Source organism: Aythya fuligula, chromosome 2, assembly GCF_009819795.1.
Source record: "Aythya fuligula isolate bAytFul2 chromosome 2, bAytFul2.pri, whole genome shotgun sequence".
NCBI classification, from domain to species: Eukaryota; Metazoa; Chordata; class Aves; order Anseriformes; family Anatidae; genus Aythya; species Aythya fuligula.
In genome coordinates this window covers 18,992,330-19,019,056 of record NC_045560.1, presented here as the reverse complement: position 1 = coordinate 19,019,056, position 26,727 = coordinate 18,992,330, and the positions used below count along the sequence as shown (strand labels likewise).

The window sequence follows — 26,727 nt, the reverse complement described above, 5'->3', positions numbered from 1 at the left end:
AGGAATCAAGGATTTAAACACGCTGCACTGTTATAATATTATACAACACAGTATCATATAATTTCTGAATTCTATTACAGAGTCATAATATGAATAGAAAAAAAAAGTTGTGACTCTAAATGGGTCCCCGCTAGAAGAAAGGCTGCAGTACATTATATACAAAGACCATAACACATGGGGACATTTTATTGACAGGAATAATGCATATCATACTGTTTGTGTGCCCTCATCATTCAGGTCAATTTATTATGGAGGCTGTGTCCAGGAAGGCAGCTGGGGCCTATCCACCCACACTTCCCCCTGCGTTTATGAAGTGCTGTCCGTAACTAGGCAGGCAGGAGAGGCTGTGGACAGGCAACACCAGGGGGTTGCAAAGTGCATGGCGAAGGAGGGGGGCTTGTTGCCTTTGTGCCATTTCTCAGTGACAGTGCTGCCAGTGTCATGAGGAGCACATCACATGTCAAAGCGGTGAAGTTTTCAGGCTGGGAGCCGCATGGAGTCCATCAGGCCTTCTGATATCAACACAGTTGGTTTTCTACTTGGTGTCGGAGCCACCCAGAGGCAATTCATATTCTGAACATTAACATGGCTTTGCATGCCTGTCACACATAGACCGTGCAGGGGTTTAATGCTATTGAAGACTACGGTTTAAATCTCTATGCAAACAGTGATTACCTTGTAAGAAGGTTCCAGGATAACATACAACAAAAGACTTTAAAGTTATAGTTTTAGTAAAGCAAACTCATTTACATTTTTATTATGCGTGTCCTTTGTTTAAATCTTGCCACATCCATTATGGAAAAGACTTCTTATGCAACTGAAGCTTATTGGGACAGCTACTCTTTTTTTCTTGTTGGTTTCAAAGCTATTGAAAACATTTGAATATATTGTCTTATGGCTGTCTAGATTTTACTGCCACATATTTCTTTTAAAATTATAGAAAAGCTTTCAAGCTGGCACGAATCTTTATAGTAATACCAGAATATTAACTAACTCCTGAAACCATTTAAAATATTAACACAAAAGAGAAGACTCAGACAGCAATTACTTCGCTTACTAAGGAAAACTTAGGATATTATTTGCTTTGCTTGGTAAAAATATGTACTCTTTTTAAAAAATTACTTGAAAATAAAAATGTTAAAGAACTTTGAAAACAAAATTCAAAGGTTTTCAAATGACATATAAACTTGAACTATAATGTATTTATGGGTTAAATTTAGTCCAGAACTTTATGTTTTTCCTCAGAAAGGACAGTTTTGATCTCCAGTTTACCAGAACAAATTATCGATGTATTATATAAAGCCACAAAGTTTTCACTGATTTTATAAGAAATCATGTAAATAAAATGTCAAGTGTTTTGAAAAGTAATTCAGACCACTTTGTGTCTCCCCTTCCTTTACTGAAGAAACAGTAGCAGCTTAGATAAAGACCCAATATTATTAAAAACGTTACTTTTAATAATGCATTTTTTTGGAACTCTAATAAAATACTTGAACATTATTAATTGTAAACAGTCTTAATGCAGTAAGAAACTTTCAATTAGTCTTCTGAGATAATTACTAGATTGCATGTTTTTACTGAAAACTTTTACCAAGTCCTGTAGAGAGACTAGCACAGCCTAGGGAAACCAGTAGTGCTAAAGAAAGAGCACGAGCAATATTTGAGTAATTAACTAAGACTCTGATCTGGCAAGGGTCAACTAGAAACCCTGCAAAACTAACTTACTTTTAAGTAACTGTTACAGCTCCTAATGGGCTTAGTTGGGTATTTGTTCCCTCACCCTGGCTATATATTAGCATTAATTACTCAAAGTATTAGCAAATTAGCATTAATTAGCTCAAAGAAGACCCTTTAGTCTTAGACAAACTAAAACGATTTGAAATGGAAATTGAATGAGCTTTAAATGGTATCGCAACTATAAGACTGGTCATAATATTTTACTGTTTTAATGAAAGGCTGTAAACTACACACAAGACGCTTTCTTCCCAAACTTCCCCTTTGCACATTACTCAGGCAACCTTTAGCTCTAGCTCCACCATCTGCTAAGCCCAAGAACTGCAGGTCATTAACTATTCAGTCTCCTGCTGCAATGAGGACACTCATTAGCAAAATGAACAAAGGGACAATTTTCTGTAGCTACAGTCATCTGTTACACTTTGAGTGGCAGGTTTTGTAGCAATGTTCTCTCTACCATCTGCCCACAGCGGTAGCGTTTGGCTTGCTTAAACTGGGGAACTTTTAAGTTGCAAGAAAAAAGGGCTAAAGGTTGGAAGGCAATTATAACATGGCTTATACAGGATACGTCAACATTTCTCACCTTATCTAGTTTATTGCATTCATTCTAACATTTTTACTACCTTAAATTAAAAAACGTATATTTTAAGCCATAATAAATTCAACTATATATTTATTTAATATTAACTTTTACTGATTGTAGACTTTTACAATGATACTTCTAATAGTACTAGATAGATCTGCATACATAATTTTGTACTATAACAAACTTAAACCAGATTCATCCATCGATAAGCACAGTATTCTAGCCAAATGATCCTTGAGGTAATGCTGGGAGAATATAGTTATTTGTTATGCAGTTCAGAACAACTCATTTCCCTTTGATATCTTGCATTATTTAATATACACTCAAAATAATGATCTGTTTGAATAACAGGTCTGATTTTTGCGCTTTTACTGCAAAGAAACAAAATGCAAATTACTGATGCTACCTTAACATATCAAACTAGAAAATATTTGAGTTTATGCTAGGGAAAATTATAATCTAAAGTTTGGATCTGCTGCTGAGATATTATGAATTTGCCTTGAAAACAAAACCTATTGTTGAACATCAGTCATTTAAGTTATGGTGTACCTTTCCCTAAGCTATACTTTAGGTATTTAAAGTCTATTATTTATACCACAAGAGGGTGCAATTGTACAAGATGTCATGAAAAAAAATCAAAATGTACACGTTTTGAGTTGGAAGGGAAATGATCATTTCAGTGTTTATTTACATTTATTCTGGAAAATCATATATCCATAACATGTTACATAACACATTTATAATTTTAATTCTTTCACCGAAATTCTTTCTTGAATTATTATCTATACATCTCAAATGTTGAGTGTGAAAAGTTCTAGCATGGCCTATGGTTGAACACAAGCCGTTACTTTTCAGACAGTCACCCTCTTACTACACCCCTATCTTCAAATCAGCTAATGGATATACTCTAAAAGGGCTTCCAGTCTTGAAAATTTCGGGATATCAAGATGCCTTTATTCCTTTGGAAACATAATCCAATCAGCAATTATTTTCCTATGTGGTTTCATCTCCTAGCCAATGTATTTGATTATGTCGAGTCTTAAATCTAACAGAATGGAGGCACCTGCAAGGATGGGATTAACAAGTAACTACTGGCCCAAATAGCTCTTCTTATCTTTTTAAAGCATGGCAGAGCTGGAAAAAGAGTTAAGGTAGCATAGCTTTGGAGGGAGAATAGGCATTGCATTGCAAATTCCTTGATAGAGGAAAACAGAATGCTTTCTTTTGTATAAATGCAGAACCCTTGGAGAAGAAGCAGAGTTGATTCCTCATTTCCAGGAATTTTTTGAGATCTTTCACTGCTGAACGAGGGCTTTGCCCGAAGAAAATTTTGCTTCTTTCAAAAATTATGCAAAGTGCATGACCTAGACAGAATCTTATCTTATTGGAGTGACAAAGACAAATGTCAACAGTAGATATTTACCCTACAAGCTCCATAGTCCACATAACTAATGTAACACTGAAGTTCTCCTAAGCGAAAACTTCATCACAGTGCCTCCTAGTTTTCTCTGTAGGCAAACGGCCTCATCCATGAATATTCACCTCTACCTATGGTCTGAAACTACAAACTTCAAGGAACTTCCCACCCCTTTAGTTGAAGCTAAACTTTAGCTAAACTTTAAGGCATGACATACACATGTAGCACATTTAATGCTGTCTTTTAAACAGTGCTATTAAATCAAACACCTTGCAAAAGTTTTGTGTTGACAGGTACCATCTAACCAAATGGGTATACTACTGAAATAAAAAAAAAAAAAAAATCAGCTTTGTCAGAAAATGTCTATTTTGTAAAATCTGTAATGCTGATTAAAAAAAGGTCAGAGTAAGTTTTTCATTATGTTAACATACTTAATACAAACAGGTCAGCTGTCTCCGGGGGATTCCTGAACCTAAGCTATTTGGGTTTCCTCATCTACAAATGCACATTCTCTGCAAATATTTTAAATCCTTTCTGGAGGCTAGTAAATTAGAAAGTAATTGTTACCCTGTGATACAGGCACATTGTTCTGCCTTCTAAATGCAATACATCCTTTTTTAAAATGCCCCCAGGATTTTCACATTATAACCAATTCTACAATTTTCATCTAATAGTAAGCTCATGCAATTGTAGCCATTTCCTTTGCTCCCAATATGTTAAGATTATTTTGTCCTTAATATTGCCATTTACAGTTCTTTTTTTGATTTGCTGTCCATTTTATACCCTTCAAAAACTTCCAGTATTAGTTGGCATCATTTTTTTTTTTCATGTGTTATATTCTGCTTTAATTTCCATGATTTGATAATGTAATCTTGCTGTAGAACTAAAATATGACTTGAGTAAAAGCTGTCCTCTTTCTTGATTATGCAACTACGTCTGGCTTTTTGATCACATAACATTTTTTTATTTGAGATTTCAGCTTTTTCATTCGTATTCCTGGGTTCAGATTTTGAGCTTCAGTCAGTTTCACTCACCAATATGAACCAAGTTTTTGAAATATTCCAGTAGTGTGCATGCAATACCACTTTCATACACTAGTGTACTCACATATACCTTTAGTTACTCATTTATAATTTCTTAGAAAACTATCTTCCTGTTCAGCAATAAATTTCAAGGTCTAAAATAAGCTTTTTGTTATATTTATTTAAAAAGTTTTGATAGAAAATTCTCACAGATGAAACAATATAATTCAGAAAAAGAAAATATTTCTAACCTTTGTCTTCACCTTTGTCTTCACATGATATGGATGAATGCTTAAAATTAGTTATTCTCTTTACCAGTTTGTCACTTGTAATAGAACCTCACCAGAGAGCTTTGTTAGTGACAGTTCAGGATTATGAGATTCTTACTGTGCAGTTACCAAAAATTTTAAAAAATGAATTGTTCTCTGATGTTGAATATACTCCTCTCGTTTTTTAATTAATTATTTTTTTAGCTGTTTCTTCTTTTCTAAAAAGTTGTTTTATTCAATGATTTTGACTTTACAGGTACAATTCTACCACATTTCAATGTTGTGGTTACATTACAGCACATTGTTTGATGGCAGCGTGACTATGCCCATTTCCCCTCCCTCTTGGTTAAATCCTATTATTAGTGTACAGTTAATTACAATTTTTCTTCTCTTCACATCCTCTGCCATTTCAAACTAATGTCATTTGCTTGTAACACAAAAAGTTGGAATACTATTTACTTTCTCAGCTTATGCTATTAGTGAGAATCTACACACATGATTTTTTTTTATTATTATTATTTATTTTTTTTTGTTAAGCAGGACCCAATATTTTAGAGACCCTATGTGCATGTACCAATTTATTGCATCTGGCTCCAGAATGACAAACAGCTGATAGCTTGGGTATCTTTACAGTGGGTTTCACAGCCATTACAGTTGGTATACACACACCAGTTGTTTAAGAGGTAGAGTCCAACAGCTGCAGAACAATCTGATGATGCACCGAGGAATTCAGCATTGCAGGCACTAAAAATCTCCAAATACCTGAACTTGTGCCACTAAAAGCTGCAAGACAGCTTGAATTTTCCTGCTAAACTATTTGAATGATCAAAAATGTAACATTCAATTTCCAGTGGACGTTACAGACATTTCTTTACACTCTGCTTTCCAATCCAGTTAGGTGCACTAAAAGTACTCTCACCAAATCAGACCTTTTAAAAGATAGTGAGGACCCTGTACCCCTTAAATTCCACAGCCTACTGTGATAATGACAACGCTAGTTCACATCCAGCCTCCTCCTCTTCTGGAGAATCTGAATCATAAGGAATGCAATGACACCTTCCTATATGCACATGGGAGACTTGATTGCAGTCCTTGTTACAGAGAACATTTAAGTACACGTATTTTCTTAAAGTAAGGCGGACTTATTGGGGCCAAATGAAGCAATGGAGAAATAAGCTGTTTCACTGTTGACTGTTGTGGCTAACAAACCATTACAAGATGTAATTACTTCCTTCTGTACACGAGAACTACTGACCTGGCTTAAATATCAATTTCTAGAAAAGGTTGAATTGTTATGAATTCCAGCTGGAGAGAGATACCTCGTTTCTTTACAGGGTACATCTGCAACCCCATCTTTTTCCTTTACAGGTCATACTGTCTATCTTAGATGGCTGGCAGAAGAAGTAGATGGCATTTTCAGATCTTAATGATGTATAGTAGCTGAGATAAAAAGGTAATCTAGTGTCAGGCTTTGCTAGAACCTCTTTAAAGCCTGAGCTTTTCATCAGTCTAAGCCATATGTGAAGTTCTGGAAAGGTATTATAGATTTCTCACATTTCAGTGAACTCTAGACAAGTATACTTAATTCGCGTAGGACATGTTTATGTTACAGTGGGGATAAGGAGATGATGTATGGACTTATGTGGCTGAATTATGTTTACCATTTGAAGGCTACAGACTGAATATTTAAGGCAGTTCTTATAGCCTTTGTATCTAGCTATTTATGTCTGCATTTGTGGGGGAAAAAGAATCAAAATTGAAAAGGGCTTTTCGTATCTATTAATGGTACTACCCAAGTAATTGTCATACTTATATTGCAGGAGTTAAGAAAAATTAAACATGAGAGATTTTAATCCTCATTTGGATACTTGAAATACCAGTTTAAATGATTAACAACACAATTCTGAAGAAAATAAAATGATTTATTTCAGAAGTTATTTAGAGACAGAAGGAACAAAGAGAAACATGAAAAGAAGTAATGTAAGTAAATTCTGTAAGAAGCAGTAGGACACAGATGGACTTTTTGTAACTGAAATGTTCATGTATGGAACAAAAATTGCATTGAAAACAATATTTTATTAAAGATTTATAATTTTTAAAATGTTTTTTAAAGTATTTATAGATGAATTTTGCATATATATATTTTTAATTAAAAACTAGACCAAAAGAGGCAGTACAACTACAAACTCTTGTTCAGACTATCACTGATAAATTATGTGAAATTAATAGAGTACTGTAGATTATTTTAGTCAAAGTACTTACCTTTAGCAAGGGTAATGTGCTAGTATTTTCCCATCGTAGTGTTTTCTATAAAAATAATGAGACTAGAAGTATACTTTGTAGAAGGTGTTTAAAGATTTCCACATTCAGACAATGAGATTATGATCTTTTTTAGAAAAAGAACATACCATTTTAGCCCTTCCTTTTTCTTGACATTCCTGCAGTTTTCTTTCCAGATTTTTAATTATGGACTCCTTCTCACGCAGTTTGTTACGTAAAAGCCTCAAAAGCTTTCCTGGTGAACATTCTGTGTCTTCTATATTTATGTTGTAATACTTCTATTACAAGAAGAGATTCTTGAATGACAGTCTTGCATAAACCACACAGACTTTTTTTTTTAACTCTATAGATTATTATTATTATTTGTAATTTAAATAAATCACGGGACATATTTTACATTCCAGAGTTCTGTTATGGTATTGAAAATAAAATTTTACTGTATCTGACATTTCAAATATATAAGCAAGAAATACATTATATCTAATACACAATCTATAATACCATAGAAAAATACAAAGAAAAATTGGGAAAAAAAAAAAAAGCATATCTAATATATTTAAAAACAAACAAAACCTTATATAATAAAATATGCAGAAAGTAGAGCATACGTACAGTGTGGCAAGATCATAAATGGTTTGGTTTGGAAGGGACCTTAAAGCTCATCTAGTTCCAGTCCCTTGCCATGGGCAGGGACACCTCCCACCAGACCAGGTTGCCCAAAGCCACATCCAGCCTGGCCTTGAACACCTCCAGGGATGGGGCATCCACAGTTTCTCTGGGCAGCCTGGGCCAGGGCCTCACCACACTCACAGTAACAAATTTACCATTACCCCTCGTCCCATCACTATACTCCCTGACACAGAGTCCCTCCCCAGCTTTTCTGTAGGCCCCTTGGAGGTACTGAAAGGCTGCTGTAAGGTCTCCCAGGAGCTCCAGGCTGAACATCCCCAGTTCCCTTAGCCTGTCTTCATCGGAGAAGTGCTCCAGCCCCTTGGTCATCTTCATAGCCTTCCTCTGGACCCACTCTAATAGCTCCACATCCTTCTTGTAGGCCCCAGGGCTGAATGCAGGGCTCCAAGTGGGGTCTCACAAGAGCAGAGCAGAGGGGCAGAATCCCCTCCCTCGCCCTGCTGGCCACGCTGCTTTCGATGCAGCCCAGGATCCGGCTGGCTTTCCGGGCTGCGAGCACACATTGCCAGCTTGTGTCAAGCTTCTTGTCGACCAACACCCCCAAGTCCTTCTCCACAGGGCTGCTCTCAAACTGTTCTCTGCCCAGCCTGTATTTATGTTTGGGATTACCCCAGCCCAGGTGCAGGACCTTACACTTGGCCTTGTTGAACCCCACAAGGTTCACACAGGCCCACCTCTCAGGGCCGCCCAGGTCCCTGTGGATGCCATCCCTTCCCTCCTGCATGTCGACTGCACCACACAGCTTGGTGTCATCCACAAACTTGCTGAGGGTGCAATTAAGTGAAGATAAACTATTAAAATGTTAACTTCTGAATTACTGGCATTTATTTTTGCTTCTTCTTGATTGCACTAGTACAGTTCTTAAATTGCATTAAAGCATTAAAAAATGAGCATCTACAATGGATGATTTACTTCCTATGTAGTCAAAAAATAAAAATAAGATTTTCAAAGAAAAAATGTGCAGCCTCCCACTATACAGAAATGTGTATCCATGGTGGTATAGGGCCAACAACTGGCCATTACGAAACACTAAGCTTAGAAGTGTGTGTGAGCTCTTCCCTCATGAGTACCTAGACACCTACTTTAAGTCTTTTTCCAAGGTCAGGTGATTAAATATTTTTTAACTTTCTTAAAATATTAATATGAGCAGCAATAGCTACCTCTAGTGCAATACCTTAAGAACTGTAGCACTTCCTGAGGAATTGAAAGAATCGGGGTTCGATTCTTTCCCCAGATACAGTGGAGTCAAAGTCAGTTCTTTCTCAGAGCACTCTACTTTCTGAGCTTGCATGCCTAGCATGGGGTAAATCTTTACCTGGTTGCTAAACCTGGTCTGAAAGTATCCAAGAATAATGCAAGATTTTCCAAAAGGAAAGAAAACCAAAGGGAACGTCACCCTGAAATTCAATTCCCTGCTGCTACTACACACTCCATGGAATGCAAAAGCTTTGTTTGTTTGTTTGCTTGTTTGTTTGTTTGTTTTAACCATGGAGTGATTACATGAACTGGAATTGGGAAAGAGAACTTTTCACACACAAAATAAAGCTTCCATTATTCCAGATGGTCTGTGTAGCAGTTACTTGATCACATGTAGACATGCACATTTTAGCTTTCACACTTTGCTTTTTTAATAGAAGAAGAAAGACAAAATTTAAGTTCCATACTTTTTAAGTTGGATCATTATTACTGTTCCCATTACACTCAAACCTGTTAATAAAAAAGTTTGTGGCATAGTCCCTAGAGGGCAGTAGAAAGTCACTTTGAGTGCACATGATCAGTCATCATCATCTCTATCTGGCAGCCTCAGTGTTCAATTATCAAATTTATCAAGACATTTTCAATGTTTGTTGAATGGAATTTTATGTGATCACTATGGTTCTGCTTCTGAAGAGACCCAGTTATAGACTGTCTACATTTATAGTAACATAATTACAAAAGCAGAGCACTATATTCTATATTAAGCCAACTTCATCCCCTTTTTACAGCTGCCACATCTTTACTGTGAATTCAAACAAGTTTACCTTCCCACTGGCCAGTAGTTCCAGGATATCCCTTCATTTGCTCTGGCTTTAGTATCCTCATGCAAAAATAAGCACTGACTGCCTATATGGGTCTAATCCTTTTTTTTTTTTTTTTTTTTTTTTTTTTTTTAATATTTTGTGGTCATTTATTTTTCACTAGTCAAGAAAAGCAAAGTTGTGTAATTTTTGCTTTCTTCCACTGATGCCTACTAATATACTCCCTATGTATGAGGTAGTAACACTGTTACTTATCTAAAACTATATTCAAGAATGTTGAACTGCCCATTTTAATACTAGAGGGGGGAAAAACAGTACTTGTAAAAACAACATTTTGTGCTCATTATATTCTTTCTACTTAATATAGTTTACATGCTTAGCCTTCATGGAAAATTTAAACATATCCTTCTCCATATTTAAGGAGTGTACTGACTTATGACACATTACTACTCCAATCAGCAGTCTACTACCACGTTAATGGTTAAAACCCACCTCAATATTTCCTCTGAGAATAGCCAATGCATCACATAACTGTTGTTGGTAGCTCTGACGAATTTGCATTTCTTTCTGCAATTTGATGAGCAATAATAGGAGGCAGACAATCACTAAATAATCAAACAAACCCAAACAAACAAACAAAAAACAAACAAACAAAATAATAATAATAATAAAAAAAACAAGAACTTGAACTGTGCCTTCTTTTTCTTTTAAGAAAATTAAATACTATTAAAACTCTTGAATTTGAAAGAAAAAATACTAAGCTTATGTCCCTTTTCTATCATTTTTTTCCCCTGACACATTCTTCAATTCCTTTTCAGCTTTTGGCTAATTAATCAAACTGTATTTCTTCCTCTATAAAAGGTAGGTTCCCAACTGCTTTAAATACAAGCACTTATGAAATAAGGGTTGTTTCAGATGTTTAAAATGGGAATTCATACCTTTACTTTTTTTTTAACTTTTGCTTTTTTATGTTCATATCAGAAGCTTAAAAATGAGGTTGAATCTTTGCTCATACTTCTCCCTTGTAGTGAGTGCAACCTAGTTGCAACATGATTGACTACCAGCATTAATACTGCCATGGACTTTGATCCATGAGACCCTGAAGATCTCATGGAAGGTCCTAAAGATCACTGAATATATACTTTCAAAGAAATGTATGGGAACAGAACAGTAAATAATGGATGCACACAAAGTGTGCTACATTTCTTGCCTGTTACAATATTATTATGAAGAATTTTACTAGAAATAACTACACTAGAATTTAAGACATTTTCATAGCTATCATTGTTAGTATGCAGAGAGTACAACATAATCCATGTTTTGTTAATTGCAAATTTGCAAAAGACACCTTACACAGTCATTTTTTTTTTAAATCTATGTTAGAATTTTACTTTATTTTCTTATTTTCAATACTTCTGTGAATTGCTTTTTATTAAGTAAAATATGATATTAAGCCACACAAGGAGGCTATATGAATGAGAACTGACATATATTGAAAGTTAACATAGAAGTGACCAAGAATTTTTTTCTTTACCCGTTTATGAAAAGACTCAATGTCTGTCAGTCTATCCTTTATATATTTACAGAGATTTGAAGCCTGCTCTTCAATTTTTTTTTCATATTGCGCTTGAATGGTGCTTTTGTAGATGAACAAATCTTGCTGGAGGGACTGAGCGAGCTAAAAATCAAAATTCTGCTATTATTTATTTTTATATACAAAGTAAGATAAACAAATAAAAGTTTAACCATTCCATTACTGTGTTCAAGACTATCATCATTCACAGGTGGCATCATTCATTCACCTAAACACAAGTATCTAATGCATTTCTATGCTCTGTTATATGTAAAGATATTTAGCTTTCTCAAAATAAAGCATTTTAGGAATACAAAAATCTGCCAAATGGTAACTACTCAGATTTTGCAGAACAGATCCATACACGTGTATCAATACAGACATCAAAATGAAAACATAGAAGTGTTCAAAACCTGTTCATAAAATTTAAGTTAGTACTCTGCAAAGTATTTTACAGGAACAGCACAAAAATATCTGCATTTTTGCAAAAAGTGACAGAGGAAGTGTTGTAGGAAATGCACTCTGTTTTTCACTGACTTAGATGAGCAAAACAGAAATCTTCCAGGGAAATGAAGTAGAAAGCGATATTGCTTCTACAAATAGTACCAAAAGCACTGAATTTTAATTCTTGTGTATATTTACGCACCATTTGAAAATTGGAATGTGTTTTTTTTTAATTTTTCCTAGGAAATTAACATTTTGCACACATAATTATTTTATATCCTGAACCACCTTCTTTTGCAATTTCTAACACAGTTAAGGGACAGACAGAAATGTCTCATTTTGATGGAATGGATCTCCCTCCACAGGTCTCCAGAGGCACCAGTCTTCCTTCACAAATTGTTAAAGCATTTATGTTAAGCAGGCTGCAATGTTTCTCATTATGGACTGCGTTCTTCCTCCAAAATCTAAGCATTAAATTTCAGTGAGACACTGTTTAGGTTACACATATACAATATACATATACAATAGCAGATATACAATACATATATACAACAGCAGATAATACCACTTGGACCTTCCTTCTAACTTACTCTGTATATGATTCGTGCAAAGCGGAAGCACTGGAGTATTTTATTAAATCTCCTTAAATGTATGTTTTAGGTCACCTTATAGGTGGGTATTTATTATTATATATAGGTGGGTCACCTTGTAGGTAGGTATCAATGGAATGGATAGGCCCACATTCAATTCCAGATTTATAGCCCCTATCAAACAAGATTAAGTCTTCAAAATTTATCATTTTCAGCATTAAACAATGGTAATCCCTACATAATCTTCTCTGATGCAACAGTGTGCTATTCTATTTTGAAAACAAAAATTTAAGTAATTCGTCTGAAATAGGTATATGAAGACAGAAAAAAAGTCAAAACAGATCGCTTAAATATTACACAAAATAGAGATGACTGACAAAAGTATGTATACCACGAGAAAAACTAATACTTTCCTAATTTACCTTGATTAAAGCTTGCGTAGCAGTTGCTAGCTCATTTAATTCTGGTATGTCTTTGATATCTGTTTGCGTTGCATGATCTCTGCTGGCATATCCTATTTTTAAATCATCTGAAATGCAAGACCTGCAAAAACAGACAGATTTGGAAAACAAAACAAACCAAAACAAAAGCATACTTTAAATAGTACAGTAGTTGCTTTAATAAAGTTAATCGATCTATTAATAATGGATATTCAGAGATAAAGTGCCTATAATTTATTTTTTCATTTCATTTGTATGGCTTTTGTAAGATAAAGTGTAACAAACACATTAGTAGCTTCTTTCTGTATTTTTGTTTCATGAAGACAAATGTTTTCAATGAAATACTGAATAACAACTAAAATTCAAGCAATACTACCATTATAAAAGAAAATGCTAAAGAAGTGTTTGCATTCTAAGAGAAAATAGGTATTTTTCAGTGTTCTTTAGAAAAATGCATCAGACCAAAAAGTGGACTGTAGACTTATTTAGGAGCTTGATCTTCTATTTCACTGAAAAAAAAAAATTATTTGTGTATTACTAATTTTATCAAAATGACACTTAATGCCACTACATTCTTAATAAAACATTAGATCATTGGATTGTTAAATATTTAGGATTTTTGGCGCTGTCAGAATTCTGTTATAAATGGATAGCGTCAGACATTTCTTGCCCAGGTCTACCTAATTTGTAAGTGAACAAAACTGGACAAATTGACTCAAAATTTTAATGGCGCTCAGTCAGAGGTGTTCCAAGGACCCCTTTATTCTGTGAACATTCAGGCACATTCCCAGTATTATTACTGTCGAATCTGAGCGGCTGTGATGCTGTATCAATCCCCAAATCTCAGCGTTTTAGGATGGGATGCGTGAAACTTCTCACTGATTGGAGATTACACTGTGAGAAGCACAACCAAAAGGAAAGAATGACTGTGGACTACATTCACTTTAACTCTGCGTGCAGGGAGGCTCCTTTCAATTTAAGCACAAGGAGGCCTCACCGGTGCTGGGGCTGGGGCTGGGGCTGGGGGTGGTGCTGGGGCCGGGGCAGGCGGCAGGGCAGCGCCAGCAGCTCCAGCGTCGCCGGGGCGAGGTAGCGGGCCCATGGCTGCGGGCAGGCGGCGGCCGCCCCCGCCTCACGGCCGCTCATGGCCGGGCTGGGCCGGGCCGGGGCCGCCGCGCCGCACCCATGGCAACCAGCGCCCGCCCCGGCAGGCGGAGCGGAGCGGGGACGCTTCCGTTCGGGAAGGGGAAGCGGCTGCTGTCACAGGGGGCCCGCGGCCCCCCCGGGGCGGGTGGGGTGCGTTTCGTCTGCTCGCGGCCCCCTCTGCCTTCCAGGTAATCTGTGTGTGGTTAGGAGCAGCTGGCTGCCCGTGGGAGCTGCTGGATTGAAATGTAAATGGTTAGGCCCTCTTGGGTTTGCACTGAGCGGGACCTGAGGAGAGCTGGTGCACTGTGCCTAAATTCCTGGCAGGTAAAGAAAATCCCCCCCCTAGCCATCATGGCATGTTGCAGAGAAATTCTTTAATTGTTTTAGGTGATTATCGGGCACCCAAGCACCACCTTGATCATCCTGGATGTGGAGTTAGGCGCTGGAAGTGGAAGAAGGCCAAATTTCTTTCTGGTTATGACTGCAAGCTAGAAAAGGGTGATGTCAAACACTTATCAGCTACTCATAACAACTTATTTGCTTTCAGTGTAATAACAAAGGTAGGTTTTGATTTTTTTTTTTTTTTAATGTTTGAGATACCCGTATGATGACCAGAAGCTACTCAGAATGTTCTTGTAATTCTCCCTGGATAGAAGTCCATCAGAGAGTATGGGCTAGCTGGAAAAAAATACTTAGTTATTAGTCTGTGTTTCAATGCACTGTGATCTGCAGTGCTCTGAAATCAGTAATCAGCATTTGCACTAAAAATCACTTCAGTTTTGTCTGAACTCAAGTTGCACATAGAGAGAAAGCACCTGTTTAAGAACAAACCACATCAATACGGCCCAATCCTATAAATAGAGAAGCAAAATAATGGCTTATCTAACAAATTGTAGGGATTTTTAAATGGGATGAATTCTAATCTTTCTAGGATTATCACCTATGTCTGTTCAATGTGATATATAATATTTATGGAACAGAAGTTATTACAAACTATGTTTACATAATAAATCATCATTTATGATATTTGGAGTCGTTAGCATGGATGAAATCTTGCCAATTGCTGTGAATCCATAAGGTGTAAAGGATTTGTATGGCTTATAGAAAAAGTGTGCCTTCAATTTTGAGAATTAAAACAATTTTATTAATTGTGCCTCTTTTTTGCAATCTCTGGGCACCATTTCACTTTGTCCACAGAAGAAATATGGAAAGAGATGGAAACTAACATGAAATTTAAATTGCTAGTTTTTTTCTCTTTCTTGAGTTCAAGCTGAAAAAGATGTAAAGCAACAATCTTTTTATATCAGAGAAATGTAATTGGTAAGAAACGAGCAGATGTCATCACTACTTAAACAAATGTTACTAAAGTTAATGTAAATAGGGTGATGTCATTATGAAGTCATGTGCTGAGTAATATGTGCTTGTAACGCAGGTGTTCTCAGATATTTTCTCTCAGTTTAGCAAATATGATAAAGGCAATTGAGTGAAAAGCAAAGACTGTTACTTGGCTTACAAATACCATTTGTAAAACTTGCCTTACTTTTAGGATGCCTTCCAGCAGTAATAATGTATAGAGGAGTTCATTTTGTTTGGGGAAGAAGTGTAATTTTCCATTGGAAACAGAAATGTTTTATTAACATAGGCTGTAGTGTGATACATGGAAAAACTGCCCCCAAATTACATCTGTGTTCCACTGATATACAGGAATCAGATTAAAGGTTAAGAAAACTGTTTTTCATAATCCCATATATTGCTTGGATGCATGTGAGAGGAACAGTGCGGTACTGACCTGATAATTCACATTTATTTATAAACAGAAAAATTGACACTTTGCTTATGACGTGTTTTATCTTGTCATAGTTGTTTTCTTACTTTTGATTACAGCCTGGTCTTACTATTGTAACTACTACGTTTATGTTAAGTAGCTTGATGCTTCACGCCTTAATTACTGCAGTCATTACCTTGTTTATTTAGAAACATTGTTGCTGTCTAGTCTATACAAGGTCAGCTACTGAATCTTCTGAGATAATAATCAAAAGTTATTTATTTATTGTCTTTGTTCATCAAATTCCCTGAAAAGGATTTTATGTTATTTTAACCTAGCTAGGAGCTGTTGAAAATGGATTTGGAACGGTGCTGGTGCCAAATCTTAAATAATAGCACTTATGACATAATAAAATATTGGCTTTAATTTTACAAAATGAGGTTGGTTGTCTCTCCAGGACAGCTGCTCTTTCACTAGTGGGTTGGGTTTTCTGTTTCCTGTGGTTCCACAAGTGGGAGATGAGGCTTCTGCATCAGCACCACCCCTCACCATGGCTTCTTGCTCAGCTTAGATGAAGTCGACTTCTAGGGAACTGATGTTTACAGTTGAACATAACATCTTTTTTAAAACTAGATGCTCTTTTATTACTTAACTAAAACACAGTATTTGGTGTCCGTTATGTCAGAATAGAACAAGAAAGCTTTTGTATATATGTAATATGCCCGTTTGTCTCTTTAGCTTGGAAACGTCCAGATTCAACAACACAAGGGAATTGGCAAAACACAATAAAGCTCCTGTCCCATTCAGCTACCTCAGATTTTGCTTCAGAGTCTAATTGTGATCATTTTACACATCCTGCCTCCTTTGACTGACAGTCATCAAGAGTCAAGGGTCAGATTGTCTTAGTCCTATATTTCAGAGAAACAGAGTAGGTTGCAACACAAGTATGACAACTCAAACAATGCATGTATTTCGTATTTTTTTTCCTGATTATCGGAGGCATTTTTGACCCAAGAGAAATACAGTAAGTCTGTTTTATTCTCACTGTCTGTGTTGGAACAAGTGAACAGGTCTTTAGTTTGTTTTGAAGGCCATTAAAGCAGCAGCAAACTTCAAACAAGATGTAAGACAGTTGCTCTTTGTTCAGACTAATGACATAAATCCCTCAAACAATTTGTAAAAAAAATAAAAAATAAAAGTGAAGTAGCACTTTCAGAAGATGGATGTATTTGCAGGAGGAGAGAATGACAGATCACAAACCCCTTGGGAAACAGAAATAAATGGAACGAAGTAGCGGGATGAGGTTTTACTGCACATACAGATTAAAGTCGTTACCAAGCTATTGCCATGCTGATATCATTAAACCAAAATGGTCCTTGCATTCACAGGCCATCCTGTTTTCAACATACTGCTACCAGTATTTTGTTACCAGGATCCTTCCATGAAATTATTTGCAATTATGTCATATCTGAAAGCCAAGGCTGTGAGTCAAGACTAAATTTATTCATTGCCAGGTTGTATCCATTTCAGTTTGGCCAGCACTGTCCTTTAACTTAATCAGCTCTTCTTGCTCCCTAGTATTTCATCTGTGAGGTATTTATAGACAGCCCTTTTCAATCTTCTTTAGATAACGTAAGCCAAGAATGTTTGGTCTCCTCTTGTTAGGGTGTCACCAGTGCTGTGGTCATTTTAATTCCCCCTTGCTTATGTTCCAGTCAAAATTTAACATCCTTAAGCAATGTTGACCAGAAATAGATATGATATTCCAAATGAGAAGGGATAACGATGAAGCTATTTCACTATTGCATACCATGTGTTGATTTTTCTTCTCTCCTGATGATATCCCACAGCTGATATTCTGCTAATAGCAGAAATACTTACCTGTCACCAGGTGGATGATCTTCCATTTGCAGTGCTGAATTTCATCTATCCACATAGGCAACTCCATTCCCAGTCTCCAAATGTTTCCAGTATGATATTTCAAAAATCATTACAGTAACAATGTTGCTCAGCTCTACAGCCATTAGTGAAAGTCAATAGCACACCATGTGCCAGAGTAATTAATGAAAATATTAAACAAAGTCAGTCCCAGGACTAATCTTTAAAGAACTCCACTGGTAAGTTTCTTTCAGCATAATGATTCCTTTAAATTATCTGCAGCTCTCTCTCCTCTAATGAGTCCCACAGCCGCCTTGTAGTTCTTGTTCTAATACCCATTTTCATTGGTTTAATAATATTTCACACTGTGCAGTATCAGAAACTTTATTTAGATCCAGCAAGATTAGATACACTAAATTTCCTCTAGTAATTTTATACCAAATTCAGAGGGGCATGCACAAAGCCCTCTGTTCATCAGGAAGGCCCAGGTCTGATACAGTAAGTTAATTTTAGTTGGGATTCTCACACTGAATTACTAAATGAGTACGGTTTAAGTTTTATAAAATTGTACTTGCATAGAAATCACAATTAGAAAAATGTTTATATTTTCATGTATGGATAATACATGAGAATTAACTTGTAATTAGTACTTTTTAATAACAATTGTAATGTTTCAAATGTACTTGAATAAGTACAGAAATTGACATTGCTGAAATCTAATTCTTAAACTTCTATAGATGATCACTCATAACTAGAAACACTACTTTGTTTTTCAGGATGACTAAATTGAGTTAAGATTCTATCTTGTTGGTAGTTACTGGTATAAATTGACTAATTGGAGTGTAGTTGTTCCCAGCTTCTTCCAGTGAAAAAGACATTGGACTTGGGCTCACTGTTACACTCTTTTCCATTACCTCTCGCTATATTGGAACTTCAAAATGTTGAATCAGAAAAATAAGTGTATTCTGCATTTAGCCATGAAAAACTAGGTTAAGAAAGGTTTGCCTGTTTACAAGGTAGGATGTTAATAAGGATTAATTGATGTCATCCCTCCTCTCTAATGGCTCTACCTGCCTTATTTTTTCTCATTAGACAGTGGAGTTAAGTAGCTGTGATCTGACCTTGCCGTAACAGTTAGCTCTACGCGATGTAGGTGGAAACAAAGCAGGTTTGTAATTGTGATGAGGTACGTTCTTTCCGTAAATTTCATCAGGGCTAGAACATTACTTGTTGAGCTGGTTATACCGTGCGTAACCACAGTCCTTTCCCACAGGATGGACCAAGCAGTGGAGTAACAAAGGTATTTTATGTAATTATATGTTATTCCATGACTCTGAAAACATTAACTATGTAGTGTGGTTTTCTGCTACAATCCTTGTCTGTGTGAAGTGGTGGTACCTCCTTTGGCTGTTTCCTGGTGGAAAAAAAAGGTAAGGAAAGCTCTGCATTGCAGGGTTTTGGAGGACAGAGCAGATGAGACTGCCATTTGAATCAGTCTCCAAAGCCTTTCTGTTGCAAGGCCACCCATGGAAATGTTGGGTGCTTATTGCCTCATTGAAGCATGTTTTAGCTTCAGGAGTAGGCAGTACTGCAATTTCTTCCACAGTTATTTTTTTACATTTACTTTTTTTTTTTTTTTAAATCAAGATTAATCTATTAATGATATTTCCTGTAATTGTACATGATGATTTCCTGCTTCTGTTATTTCTGTACTGCAAACTTCCTCTACTAGCTTCACGGTCTGTTCTTGTCAGAACTCTGTTCTGCTCTTGGTATGAACCAGAATATCCACTTGCCTCAACTCTAAATTTGCCATTGACCAACATGAAAGGAAAAAAAGTTATCTGATATAGGAAATCAAATAGTTAATAAAATATAGACATAGCAAACACTTCTATATCATTTGAGGTTTATTAAGATATAAGCCTTTCTAAATTCCATACACATTTTGAAGCTTGTTTACATCACATTATTACTTTTTTTTTTTTTTTTCTCAGAGAAAATAGCATTGTTGATCCCTTTATTTTTCTGATAGCATCTTAAGGCTGTATTCACAATGACCACCACAAATGCCATCTACACTTCTGAGTAGAAATGAGAGACTTGACCTGCGTCATAGCTCACATTTAGAGGCTCGCTTATCAAGTGGGATATGACTATGAGACCCTGAGATATGAGTGAATGTCTAAATTTATCACCAACAGTCCTTTTTCCACAGTCTTGCCACATGATGTCACACTGTCGGTTACATCTCTAATGACTAGTGCACCCATACAATGAGTATGATTTTAACATGACAGTATAATAGAAGCTAAACAACAAATTGTGAGGCAACTCCCTAAGATACATCCCTTGTTTTATGCAGCATATTTATACTTCAAAAGTAAGTGTTGATATGCTTACTCTTCATTTTATGTTCGTGGTATGTTAAGGGTTGAAGGAAGTAGATACTATACAGAGTACAGGGTCATCATAAGGCAATCACAAAGAAGATGGCATCAAGAGAAGAAAAAAGAGACTGGGAATGGAAAGAGCAGAATTGGTTCTTGTGGCAGTGCTGTTAGTTCATGACGTCTTCACAAGTTCATTTAACTACATGCTGAATAACTTACCTGTAAGTTGGTAACTTTGTGAAAGGAATGATGTGATCACCTGCAGCAACAAAGGATAAAACTAATGATTTGGGATGTTCTTTCTAGTTCCAGCTCATATGTATTTCTTCCCTGTCTTGGAGGATCCTTGGTGTATATCCATAGTATGTATATATTTTTATATTATTTTTTAACTTTGTCCTTGATATACTACTTTAAATTATTAATAAAAAATAAACATCTCATTGTCCACTTATGTACAAAGAGCTATGAATTCATGAAATACTTCAGCCAGAAATATCTTTGGCTGAAGGACAGTTATGTTACCAAGAAGAAAAAAAAAAGGCTCTGGAAATGCTTATTCAGTGTCATTCAATACATCATTTAAGCTAACTTCTCTCCCCTTCTTCACTAATAAACGATCCTGCTGATGTAATTAATTTGTCTCTTCTGTGTCAATCATTTAAAGTAGTTCCACTCTCAGGAACTTCAGTTTTACGTCACTGAATGCCACCGTTTTTCCACAGCTGTTTTTATATTGTGGTCTGCCTTCTAAACAATCTGAACAATTCCTGGAATGTACAGCGTAACCAGGGATAACGATTATGTCAGGAGAAACTTTAACCTCAAGAGATATTTACGCTTTATTACTACAGAGATTGCTTTAAGATCTATTCTGTATTAGCAAGGGAATCAGAAAGCTGGGAACAGTAATTTATGGAAGACAGTCAAAGGTATCTCCATGTTGTGTTCTGCTTGCTTTACAAAGCCTTCTAGTGCCTGTGTGGCCACATTATGCAGGCAAAAGTGACAGAAGCTGAAAACGTCAGAATATGCTGGAAGCAGTCAATCTGTGCATCATGTTTTATCCAGGCCACTCTGAAAAGCAGAGTTTAATTTTTCCCCAACAGCTGTTGTACATCCAGCTCAGAGAAACAGCAAAAATGCATCTTCTGGTAGTAAAAGGTACCAAAGGCATAACCATGTGCCCTGTCCTTTTATTGTCCTTCCCTTGCATTGAAGAAGTTCAAATTCTTTGAAATTTAATTCTCACAGGGACTGTATTCATAGCACCTGATCATTCCTCTTTGTTGTCACCCTTTTCTTCAGCATGGGACCCTTGAGCAAAAACGGATTAAGAGGTAATTGTTAAAAACAGAAGTCAGATATTTAGAAAATGACCTTTCAGGTATGTGCTGACTTCTTGGTACCTCCTTCTATGAAAGCTGAGAACTAGCCATGAAAGGCTTGTGCTGCAGAGGCTCAATGGGATTTTTGTCGTTGTTTTCACGAGAGATTGGATTCCACCCGAGCCAAATGCATATGACTAATTCTAGGTGCTCAGTCATGGAAAATGTTGGCCACATTGCACTGTCAGTGTTTAATAACAGGTAAAAAGCATCAAGGTGAACTTCTCTTTCTATTTACTTTGCATGGGAGATAATTAGTATGTTGAAAGCAATATACTATTAACACTAATACAGCAGTATAAATGTTTGTTTTGTCACTAGTTACCTAGTAACAGATTTTGATTGTATTTTAACATTATTAGGAAGCTGACTACATGCATTTTAACTGAAAACAGGAATGGCATTATTTACACCTGTTTATAGATGAAAAGAGAATAAAAGAATGATGCATCTGATAACATTACAAAAACTGCTGGCATATTTAGCATCTGTTTCAGGGTGCTTCTTGGATTTTTGTTCAGCTATAAATAACCTTTTTGTCCAGAATATGCTGTAGAAGAGCATCAGAATTTTTGGCAGGAAGTAACCAAATGAGGTTTAACAAGAGTAAGCGTAGAGTCCTGCACCTGGGAAGGAACAACCACATGTATCAGTACAGGCGGGAGGATGACCTGCTGGAGAGGAGCTCTGCGGAGGAAGACCTGGGGGGCCTGGTGGATGGCAGGTTGACCATGAGCCAGCAGTGTGCCCTGGTGGCCAAGAAGGCCAGTGGGATAAGTGTGGGAGACAGAGGGATTTGGCCAACCTCCTTTCACTGGTTTGTGGGGACAGGACAAGGGGCAATGGTCAAAAAATGGATCACAGGAAGTTCTGCACCAACATGCAAAAGGACTTCTTCATGGTGAGGGTGATGGAGCACTGGGACAGGCTGCCCAGGGAGGTTGTGGAGTCTCCTTCTCTGGAGATATTCAAGGCCCATCTGGATGCCTACCTGGGCAGCCTGCTCTAGGGAACCTGCTTTGGCAGGGGGGTTGGACCCGATGATCTCTGGAGGTCCCTTCCAGCCCCTACAATTCGGTGATTCTGTGATCAGAATACTAACACGATGGAGATTTGGGCATACATAATGAATCTGGTTCTTTACTCAAAGGAAGCACCACAAATGTTGTACCTCATTGTAACTAACAATCAGAATAAAACAGCTGCCCATCAGTTACTGTACCACTGTTCCAAATAACCTATGATTTTGGACAGGTGGAACAGTCATTATTGGGAGTTTCTGTAACATCCTAGGAGACAGAAAACGGCAGTACTGCGTATTCAAACTGCAGCACTCATTTTTAACAGAAGTTATTCTCCTGCATCCATTTAGTGCTCTCTAACAGAAAGAGCTGCCTCTCTCTGTGCCTCCCCCCTCCCCCCAACTCATTTACCATACTATTTAAGACCTTAAACCCACCACCCTGAAGTCACCTCTGGCATTCACCTGTGGGCAGAACGATTCACTAAGCAAAAATGTAGACATACGTTTTTTAAAGTAAAAAATGTGGGCAGAAGAGCTGGTGAGCATTAAGTAATGTACATCTTTATTACAGTAACAACGCAAAAACCCCACAGTGAACAGCTATTGGCACGTTTAAAACCCTCTGGGAAGGGACAACTTCCAGTGATTTTACATTAGATCACCTCTGAATATATTAGAATTCATTTTAGCTTGGGAATATACCTTGTAAAATTTTGATTAAGAAGCAAAACTACGCAGGAATCTTTCTTTTGCTCCAGGCCTTCATTTTAAGGAGGAAAGCACTTCAATTTACTACCACTTGGCTCGTTTGTTTCCTCTCAGAGCCATTTGTCATCCAGAAATACAGATTCACTGGCTGATCTCACATGCTATATTTAAGGCAGAGTGCTGAACATTCAGAAATACAGGAGTCACTCTGTAATTTCAGAGCAGCTGTAATACCTTATCGCCCCGTAAGCAGCTGCCAGAAGTGCTCCTGGCTGATGCCCATTGCCATTTGTCCAGAAGTGTCAGCTTGCTGGCTGGGGCAGGGAAATCAGGGATTTGATTCAGATCTGATACACCTCTTACACTTCAGAGGCAAGGATTTTGGGTACGTGTTGACTAAATTTTTAGGAAAAGGCTCCCCGTAGTGCATGGGATCGGATGCTGTGTTTTAGCCAAAACAAAAAGGGAAAGCAGATCTGAGGACTGTGCCTTTAAGCACCCCCAGTTTTTAGCATCGAGGATTTCAGCGTTTTTCACTCTGTGTGAAAGGTGAGGAGATCATAAAATATTTTCTGAATAAAAATGGAATGATGTGTGGTGTTGGGGGTATCACTGGACATGCGTTCAAACAACACCTAAGGCTCCAAGGAAGCAGTTATTTTTGACACTGTGGGCACGAGTGATTCTCTTAGTTAAGACTTTTTTTTTTTATTATTTAATGAAAATAGGAACAAGGAAAATTCCCCGTGATCCTTTTAAGCTACGTTTTCAACCTTCCCCCCTGTGCTATTCGCCCACGGCCCCCAACTGCGTTATGGACGCCTTAAGGCAGCTCGGGGGGGGGGCGTGGCCTCATGAAGCCCCGCCCCCCGCATTCCAACGTGCCCAGGCCCTGAGGTAAACACAGCGGCGGCCCCGCCCCCCCCGGGCCCGGCCTCCAGCAGCTTCCAGAAGGGCCCGGGCCCGCCGCGCGCGTGCCCGCGGAGAGGGGAGGGGGGGGGGCGGGAGCGCGCGGCGCTTGTGGCGCAGGCGGAATTGGGGGCGGCGGAGGCGGGGAGGGGCAGGGCCGGGCCGGGCCGGGCTGTGAGGGGAGGGGAGGGGAGGGCCGGGCGGGCAGGGGGTGATGCCCGCGTTTATTTTTACCCCCGCCGCTCCGCGCTCCCCGCCCCGGCTGCGGCGGCGCCGCCTATAAAGCGGCGGGGGGGCGGCGAGGATGCAGCTGTACAGCTCGGTCATCACCCACTACCCGCCGGGCGCCGCTCCCCCGGCCACCGCCACCGCCGTCTTCAAGGTCTCGCTGCCGCCGGGACCCCCCCCCTCGGCTGAGGCGCCCAAGAGCGGAGCCGCGGGGCCCGGCCCGGCCGCGGGGAGCCCGGCGAAGGACGGCTCCGGGATCGCCTCCGCAACCAGCACCACCAGCAGCAGCAGCAGCAGCGCCGGGAGCGGCAGCGCCATGCCCGCCTTCTCCTCCTGCCTGCAGGTGATGCCGGCGGCCAGCCCCGCCGGCCCGCACTACAGCTCCTGCGCCCACATCGCCGTGGCCGCCCGGCGCCGCCGCCCGCTGGAGCGGGTCGTGCCCGTACGGGGCGTGCAGCGGGGCGAGGCCCGCACGGAGCCGCCGCACGGCCCGGCCTGGCTGGAGGGAGTCCTGGAGGCCGTGCGGCAGCCCCCGGGGGAAGCAGAAGCCTCGGTCGCTGTCGCCACCGCCGCCGTCCCCAGGCCCGCCGAGGAGCCCAGCAACCGCAGCCTGCGCCTCAGCGAGCACCGCCAGGCGCTGCAGGCCGCCGCCGGCAGGCCCCGGAGCCGTGAGGGAGAGGAGAAGGAGGAGGAGGAGGAGGAGGAAGGCGGCCGCGTGGCCCCCTGCCCTCCCCGGGGGCTGTGCGGGCGAGCGGAGCGCAGCGAGAAGCTGGCGCTGTACCTGGCCGAGGTGGAGAAGCAGGACGGGTACCTGCGGCAGAAGGGCCGGTTCCGCTTCCACATCATCCCCGACGGCAACTGCCTGTACCGAGCCGTCTGCAAGGCGCTGTACGGCGACCAGCGGCTGCACGGCGAGCTCCGCGAGCAGACGGTGCACTACATCGCCGACCACCTGGACCACTTCAGCCCCATCATCGAGGGCGACGTGGGAGAGTTCCTCATCGCCGCCGCGCAGGACGGAGCCTGGGCCGGCTACCCGGAGCTGCTGGCCATGGGGCAGATGCTCAACGTGAACATCCACCTGACGACAGGCGGCCGGCCCGAGAGCCCCACCGTGTCCACCATGGTTCACTACCTGGGGCCCGAGGACCCGACGCGGCCCAGCATCTGGCTGAGCTGGCTCAGCAACGGGCACTACGATGCCGTGCTGGACCGCCTGTGCCCCAACCCGGAGTACGAGGCGTGGTGCAGACAGACTCAGGTGCAGCGCAGGCGGGACGAGGAGCTGGCCAAGTCCATGGCAGTGTCCCTGTCCAAGATGTACATCGAGCAGAACGCCTGCTCGTGAGACCGCCCGGCCCGTGGGCTGACGGACTGGCGGAAGGTGCGCTGGCTGTGATGGTGATGCCTTAATCCTTAATGAAGCAGCAGCACCCCAGATTGTGAGAAGAGCCACAGGTTGTGGGGGATAAATCCAAACGTATTTGTAATATTCTGTTGTAAAAAGAACCTTAGCCTCGGATTATTTGCCAGCAGATTCTCCGTGTATGTGTTTTCCCTCCCCACTGTTTCTCTATTTTCTATAAGAATGTATTTTTTGCACAATATTTTTAAACTGTTACCTCCATCTTCTACATCTCGTGTTAGTATCTGGCTTTGAGCTGTACAGCCAAAAACATTTGTAAACAGTTTTTGTAGATAAGGCTTATGATGTAACAGCTATTTTTTGCTGTGTTTTTTTTTTTTTTTTTTTTTTTTTAAACCCATAAACCTTATATTTCTACCAAATGAAGTTAGTGTCAAACAACTCTCCCTAACTGGTGAAAGCTTTGTGGGTGTTTCTTGCAAAACAATAGTTTCTCTAGAAGTGCGGCAAAGTCTGAAAAGATTGCTTTTCAAAACAGTTGCTTTCTCTGCCTCCAGCACAGAACAGGTCCTTTGAGCCGGTTGGAATGCAGCTCACATGAACAGTACAGGGAGCAATTGACTCTTCTGTATTTAATTACTGTTTTGAGTAAACTGGCCTCTTGTTGCCTGGTTGGCTTACCCTCTGCTCCATTTATGTTATTTATCTGTAATAACAGAACATTAACTTGCAATAGAATGTTGTGACTAGATAATAGCCTCCCGCTTCGGCAATAATTGCCTTGGCTGCACCTCAGTGTTTGTGTCTGGTTTCTGGGGTTATGGTGTCTTTTGTACAAGCCCTGCTTCTTTTTTGGCAC

General features: G+C 39.3%; 1 protein-coding gene across 1 annotated transcript; it reads left to right on the top strand.

The window, feature by feature from the left end:
- Positions 1–24,578: 24,578 nt before the first annotated feature.
- On the top strand, positions 24,579–26,226 carry OTUD1 (OTU deubiquitinase 1). Its single transcript, XM_032182442.1, has one exon. The coding sequence runs from the start codon at positions 24,579–24,581 to the stop codon at positions 25,848–25,850; it is 1,272 nt and encodes a 423-aa protein (XP_032038333.1). The 3' UTR covers positions 25,851–26,226.
- The last annotated feature ends 501 nt before the right edge of the window (positions 26,227–26,727 follow it).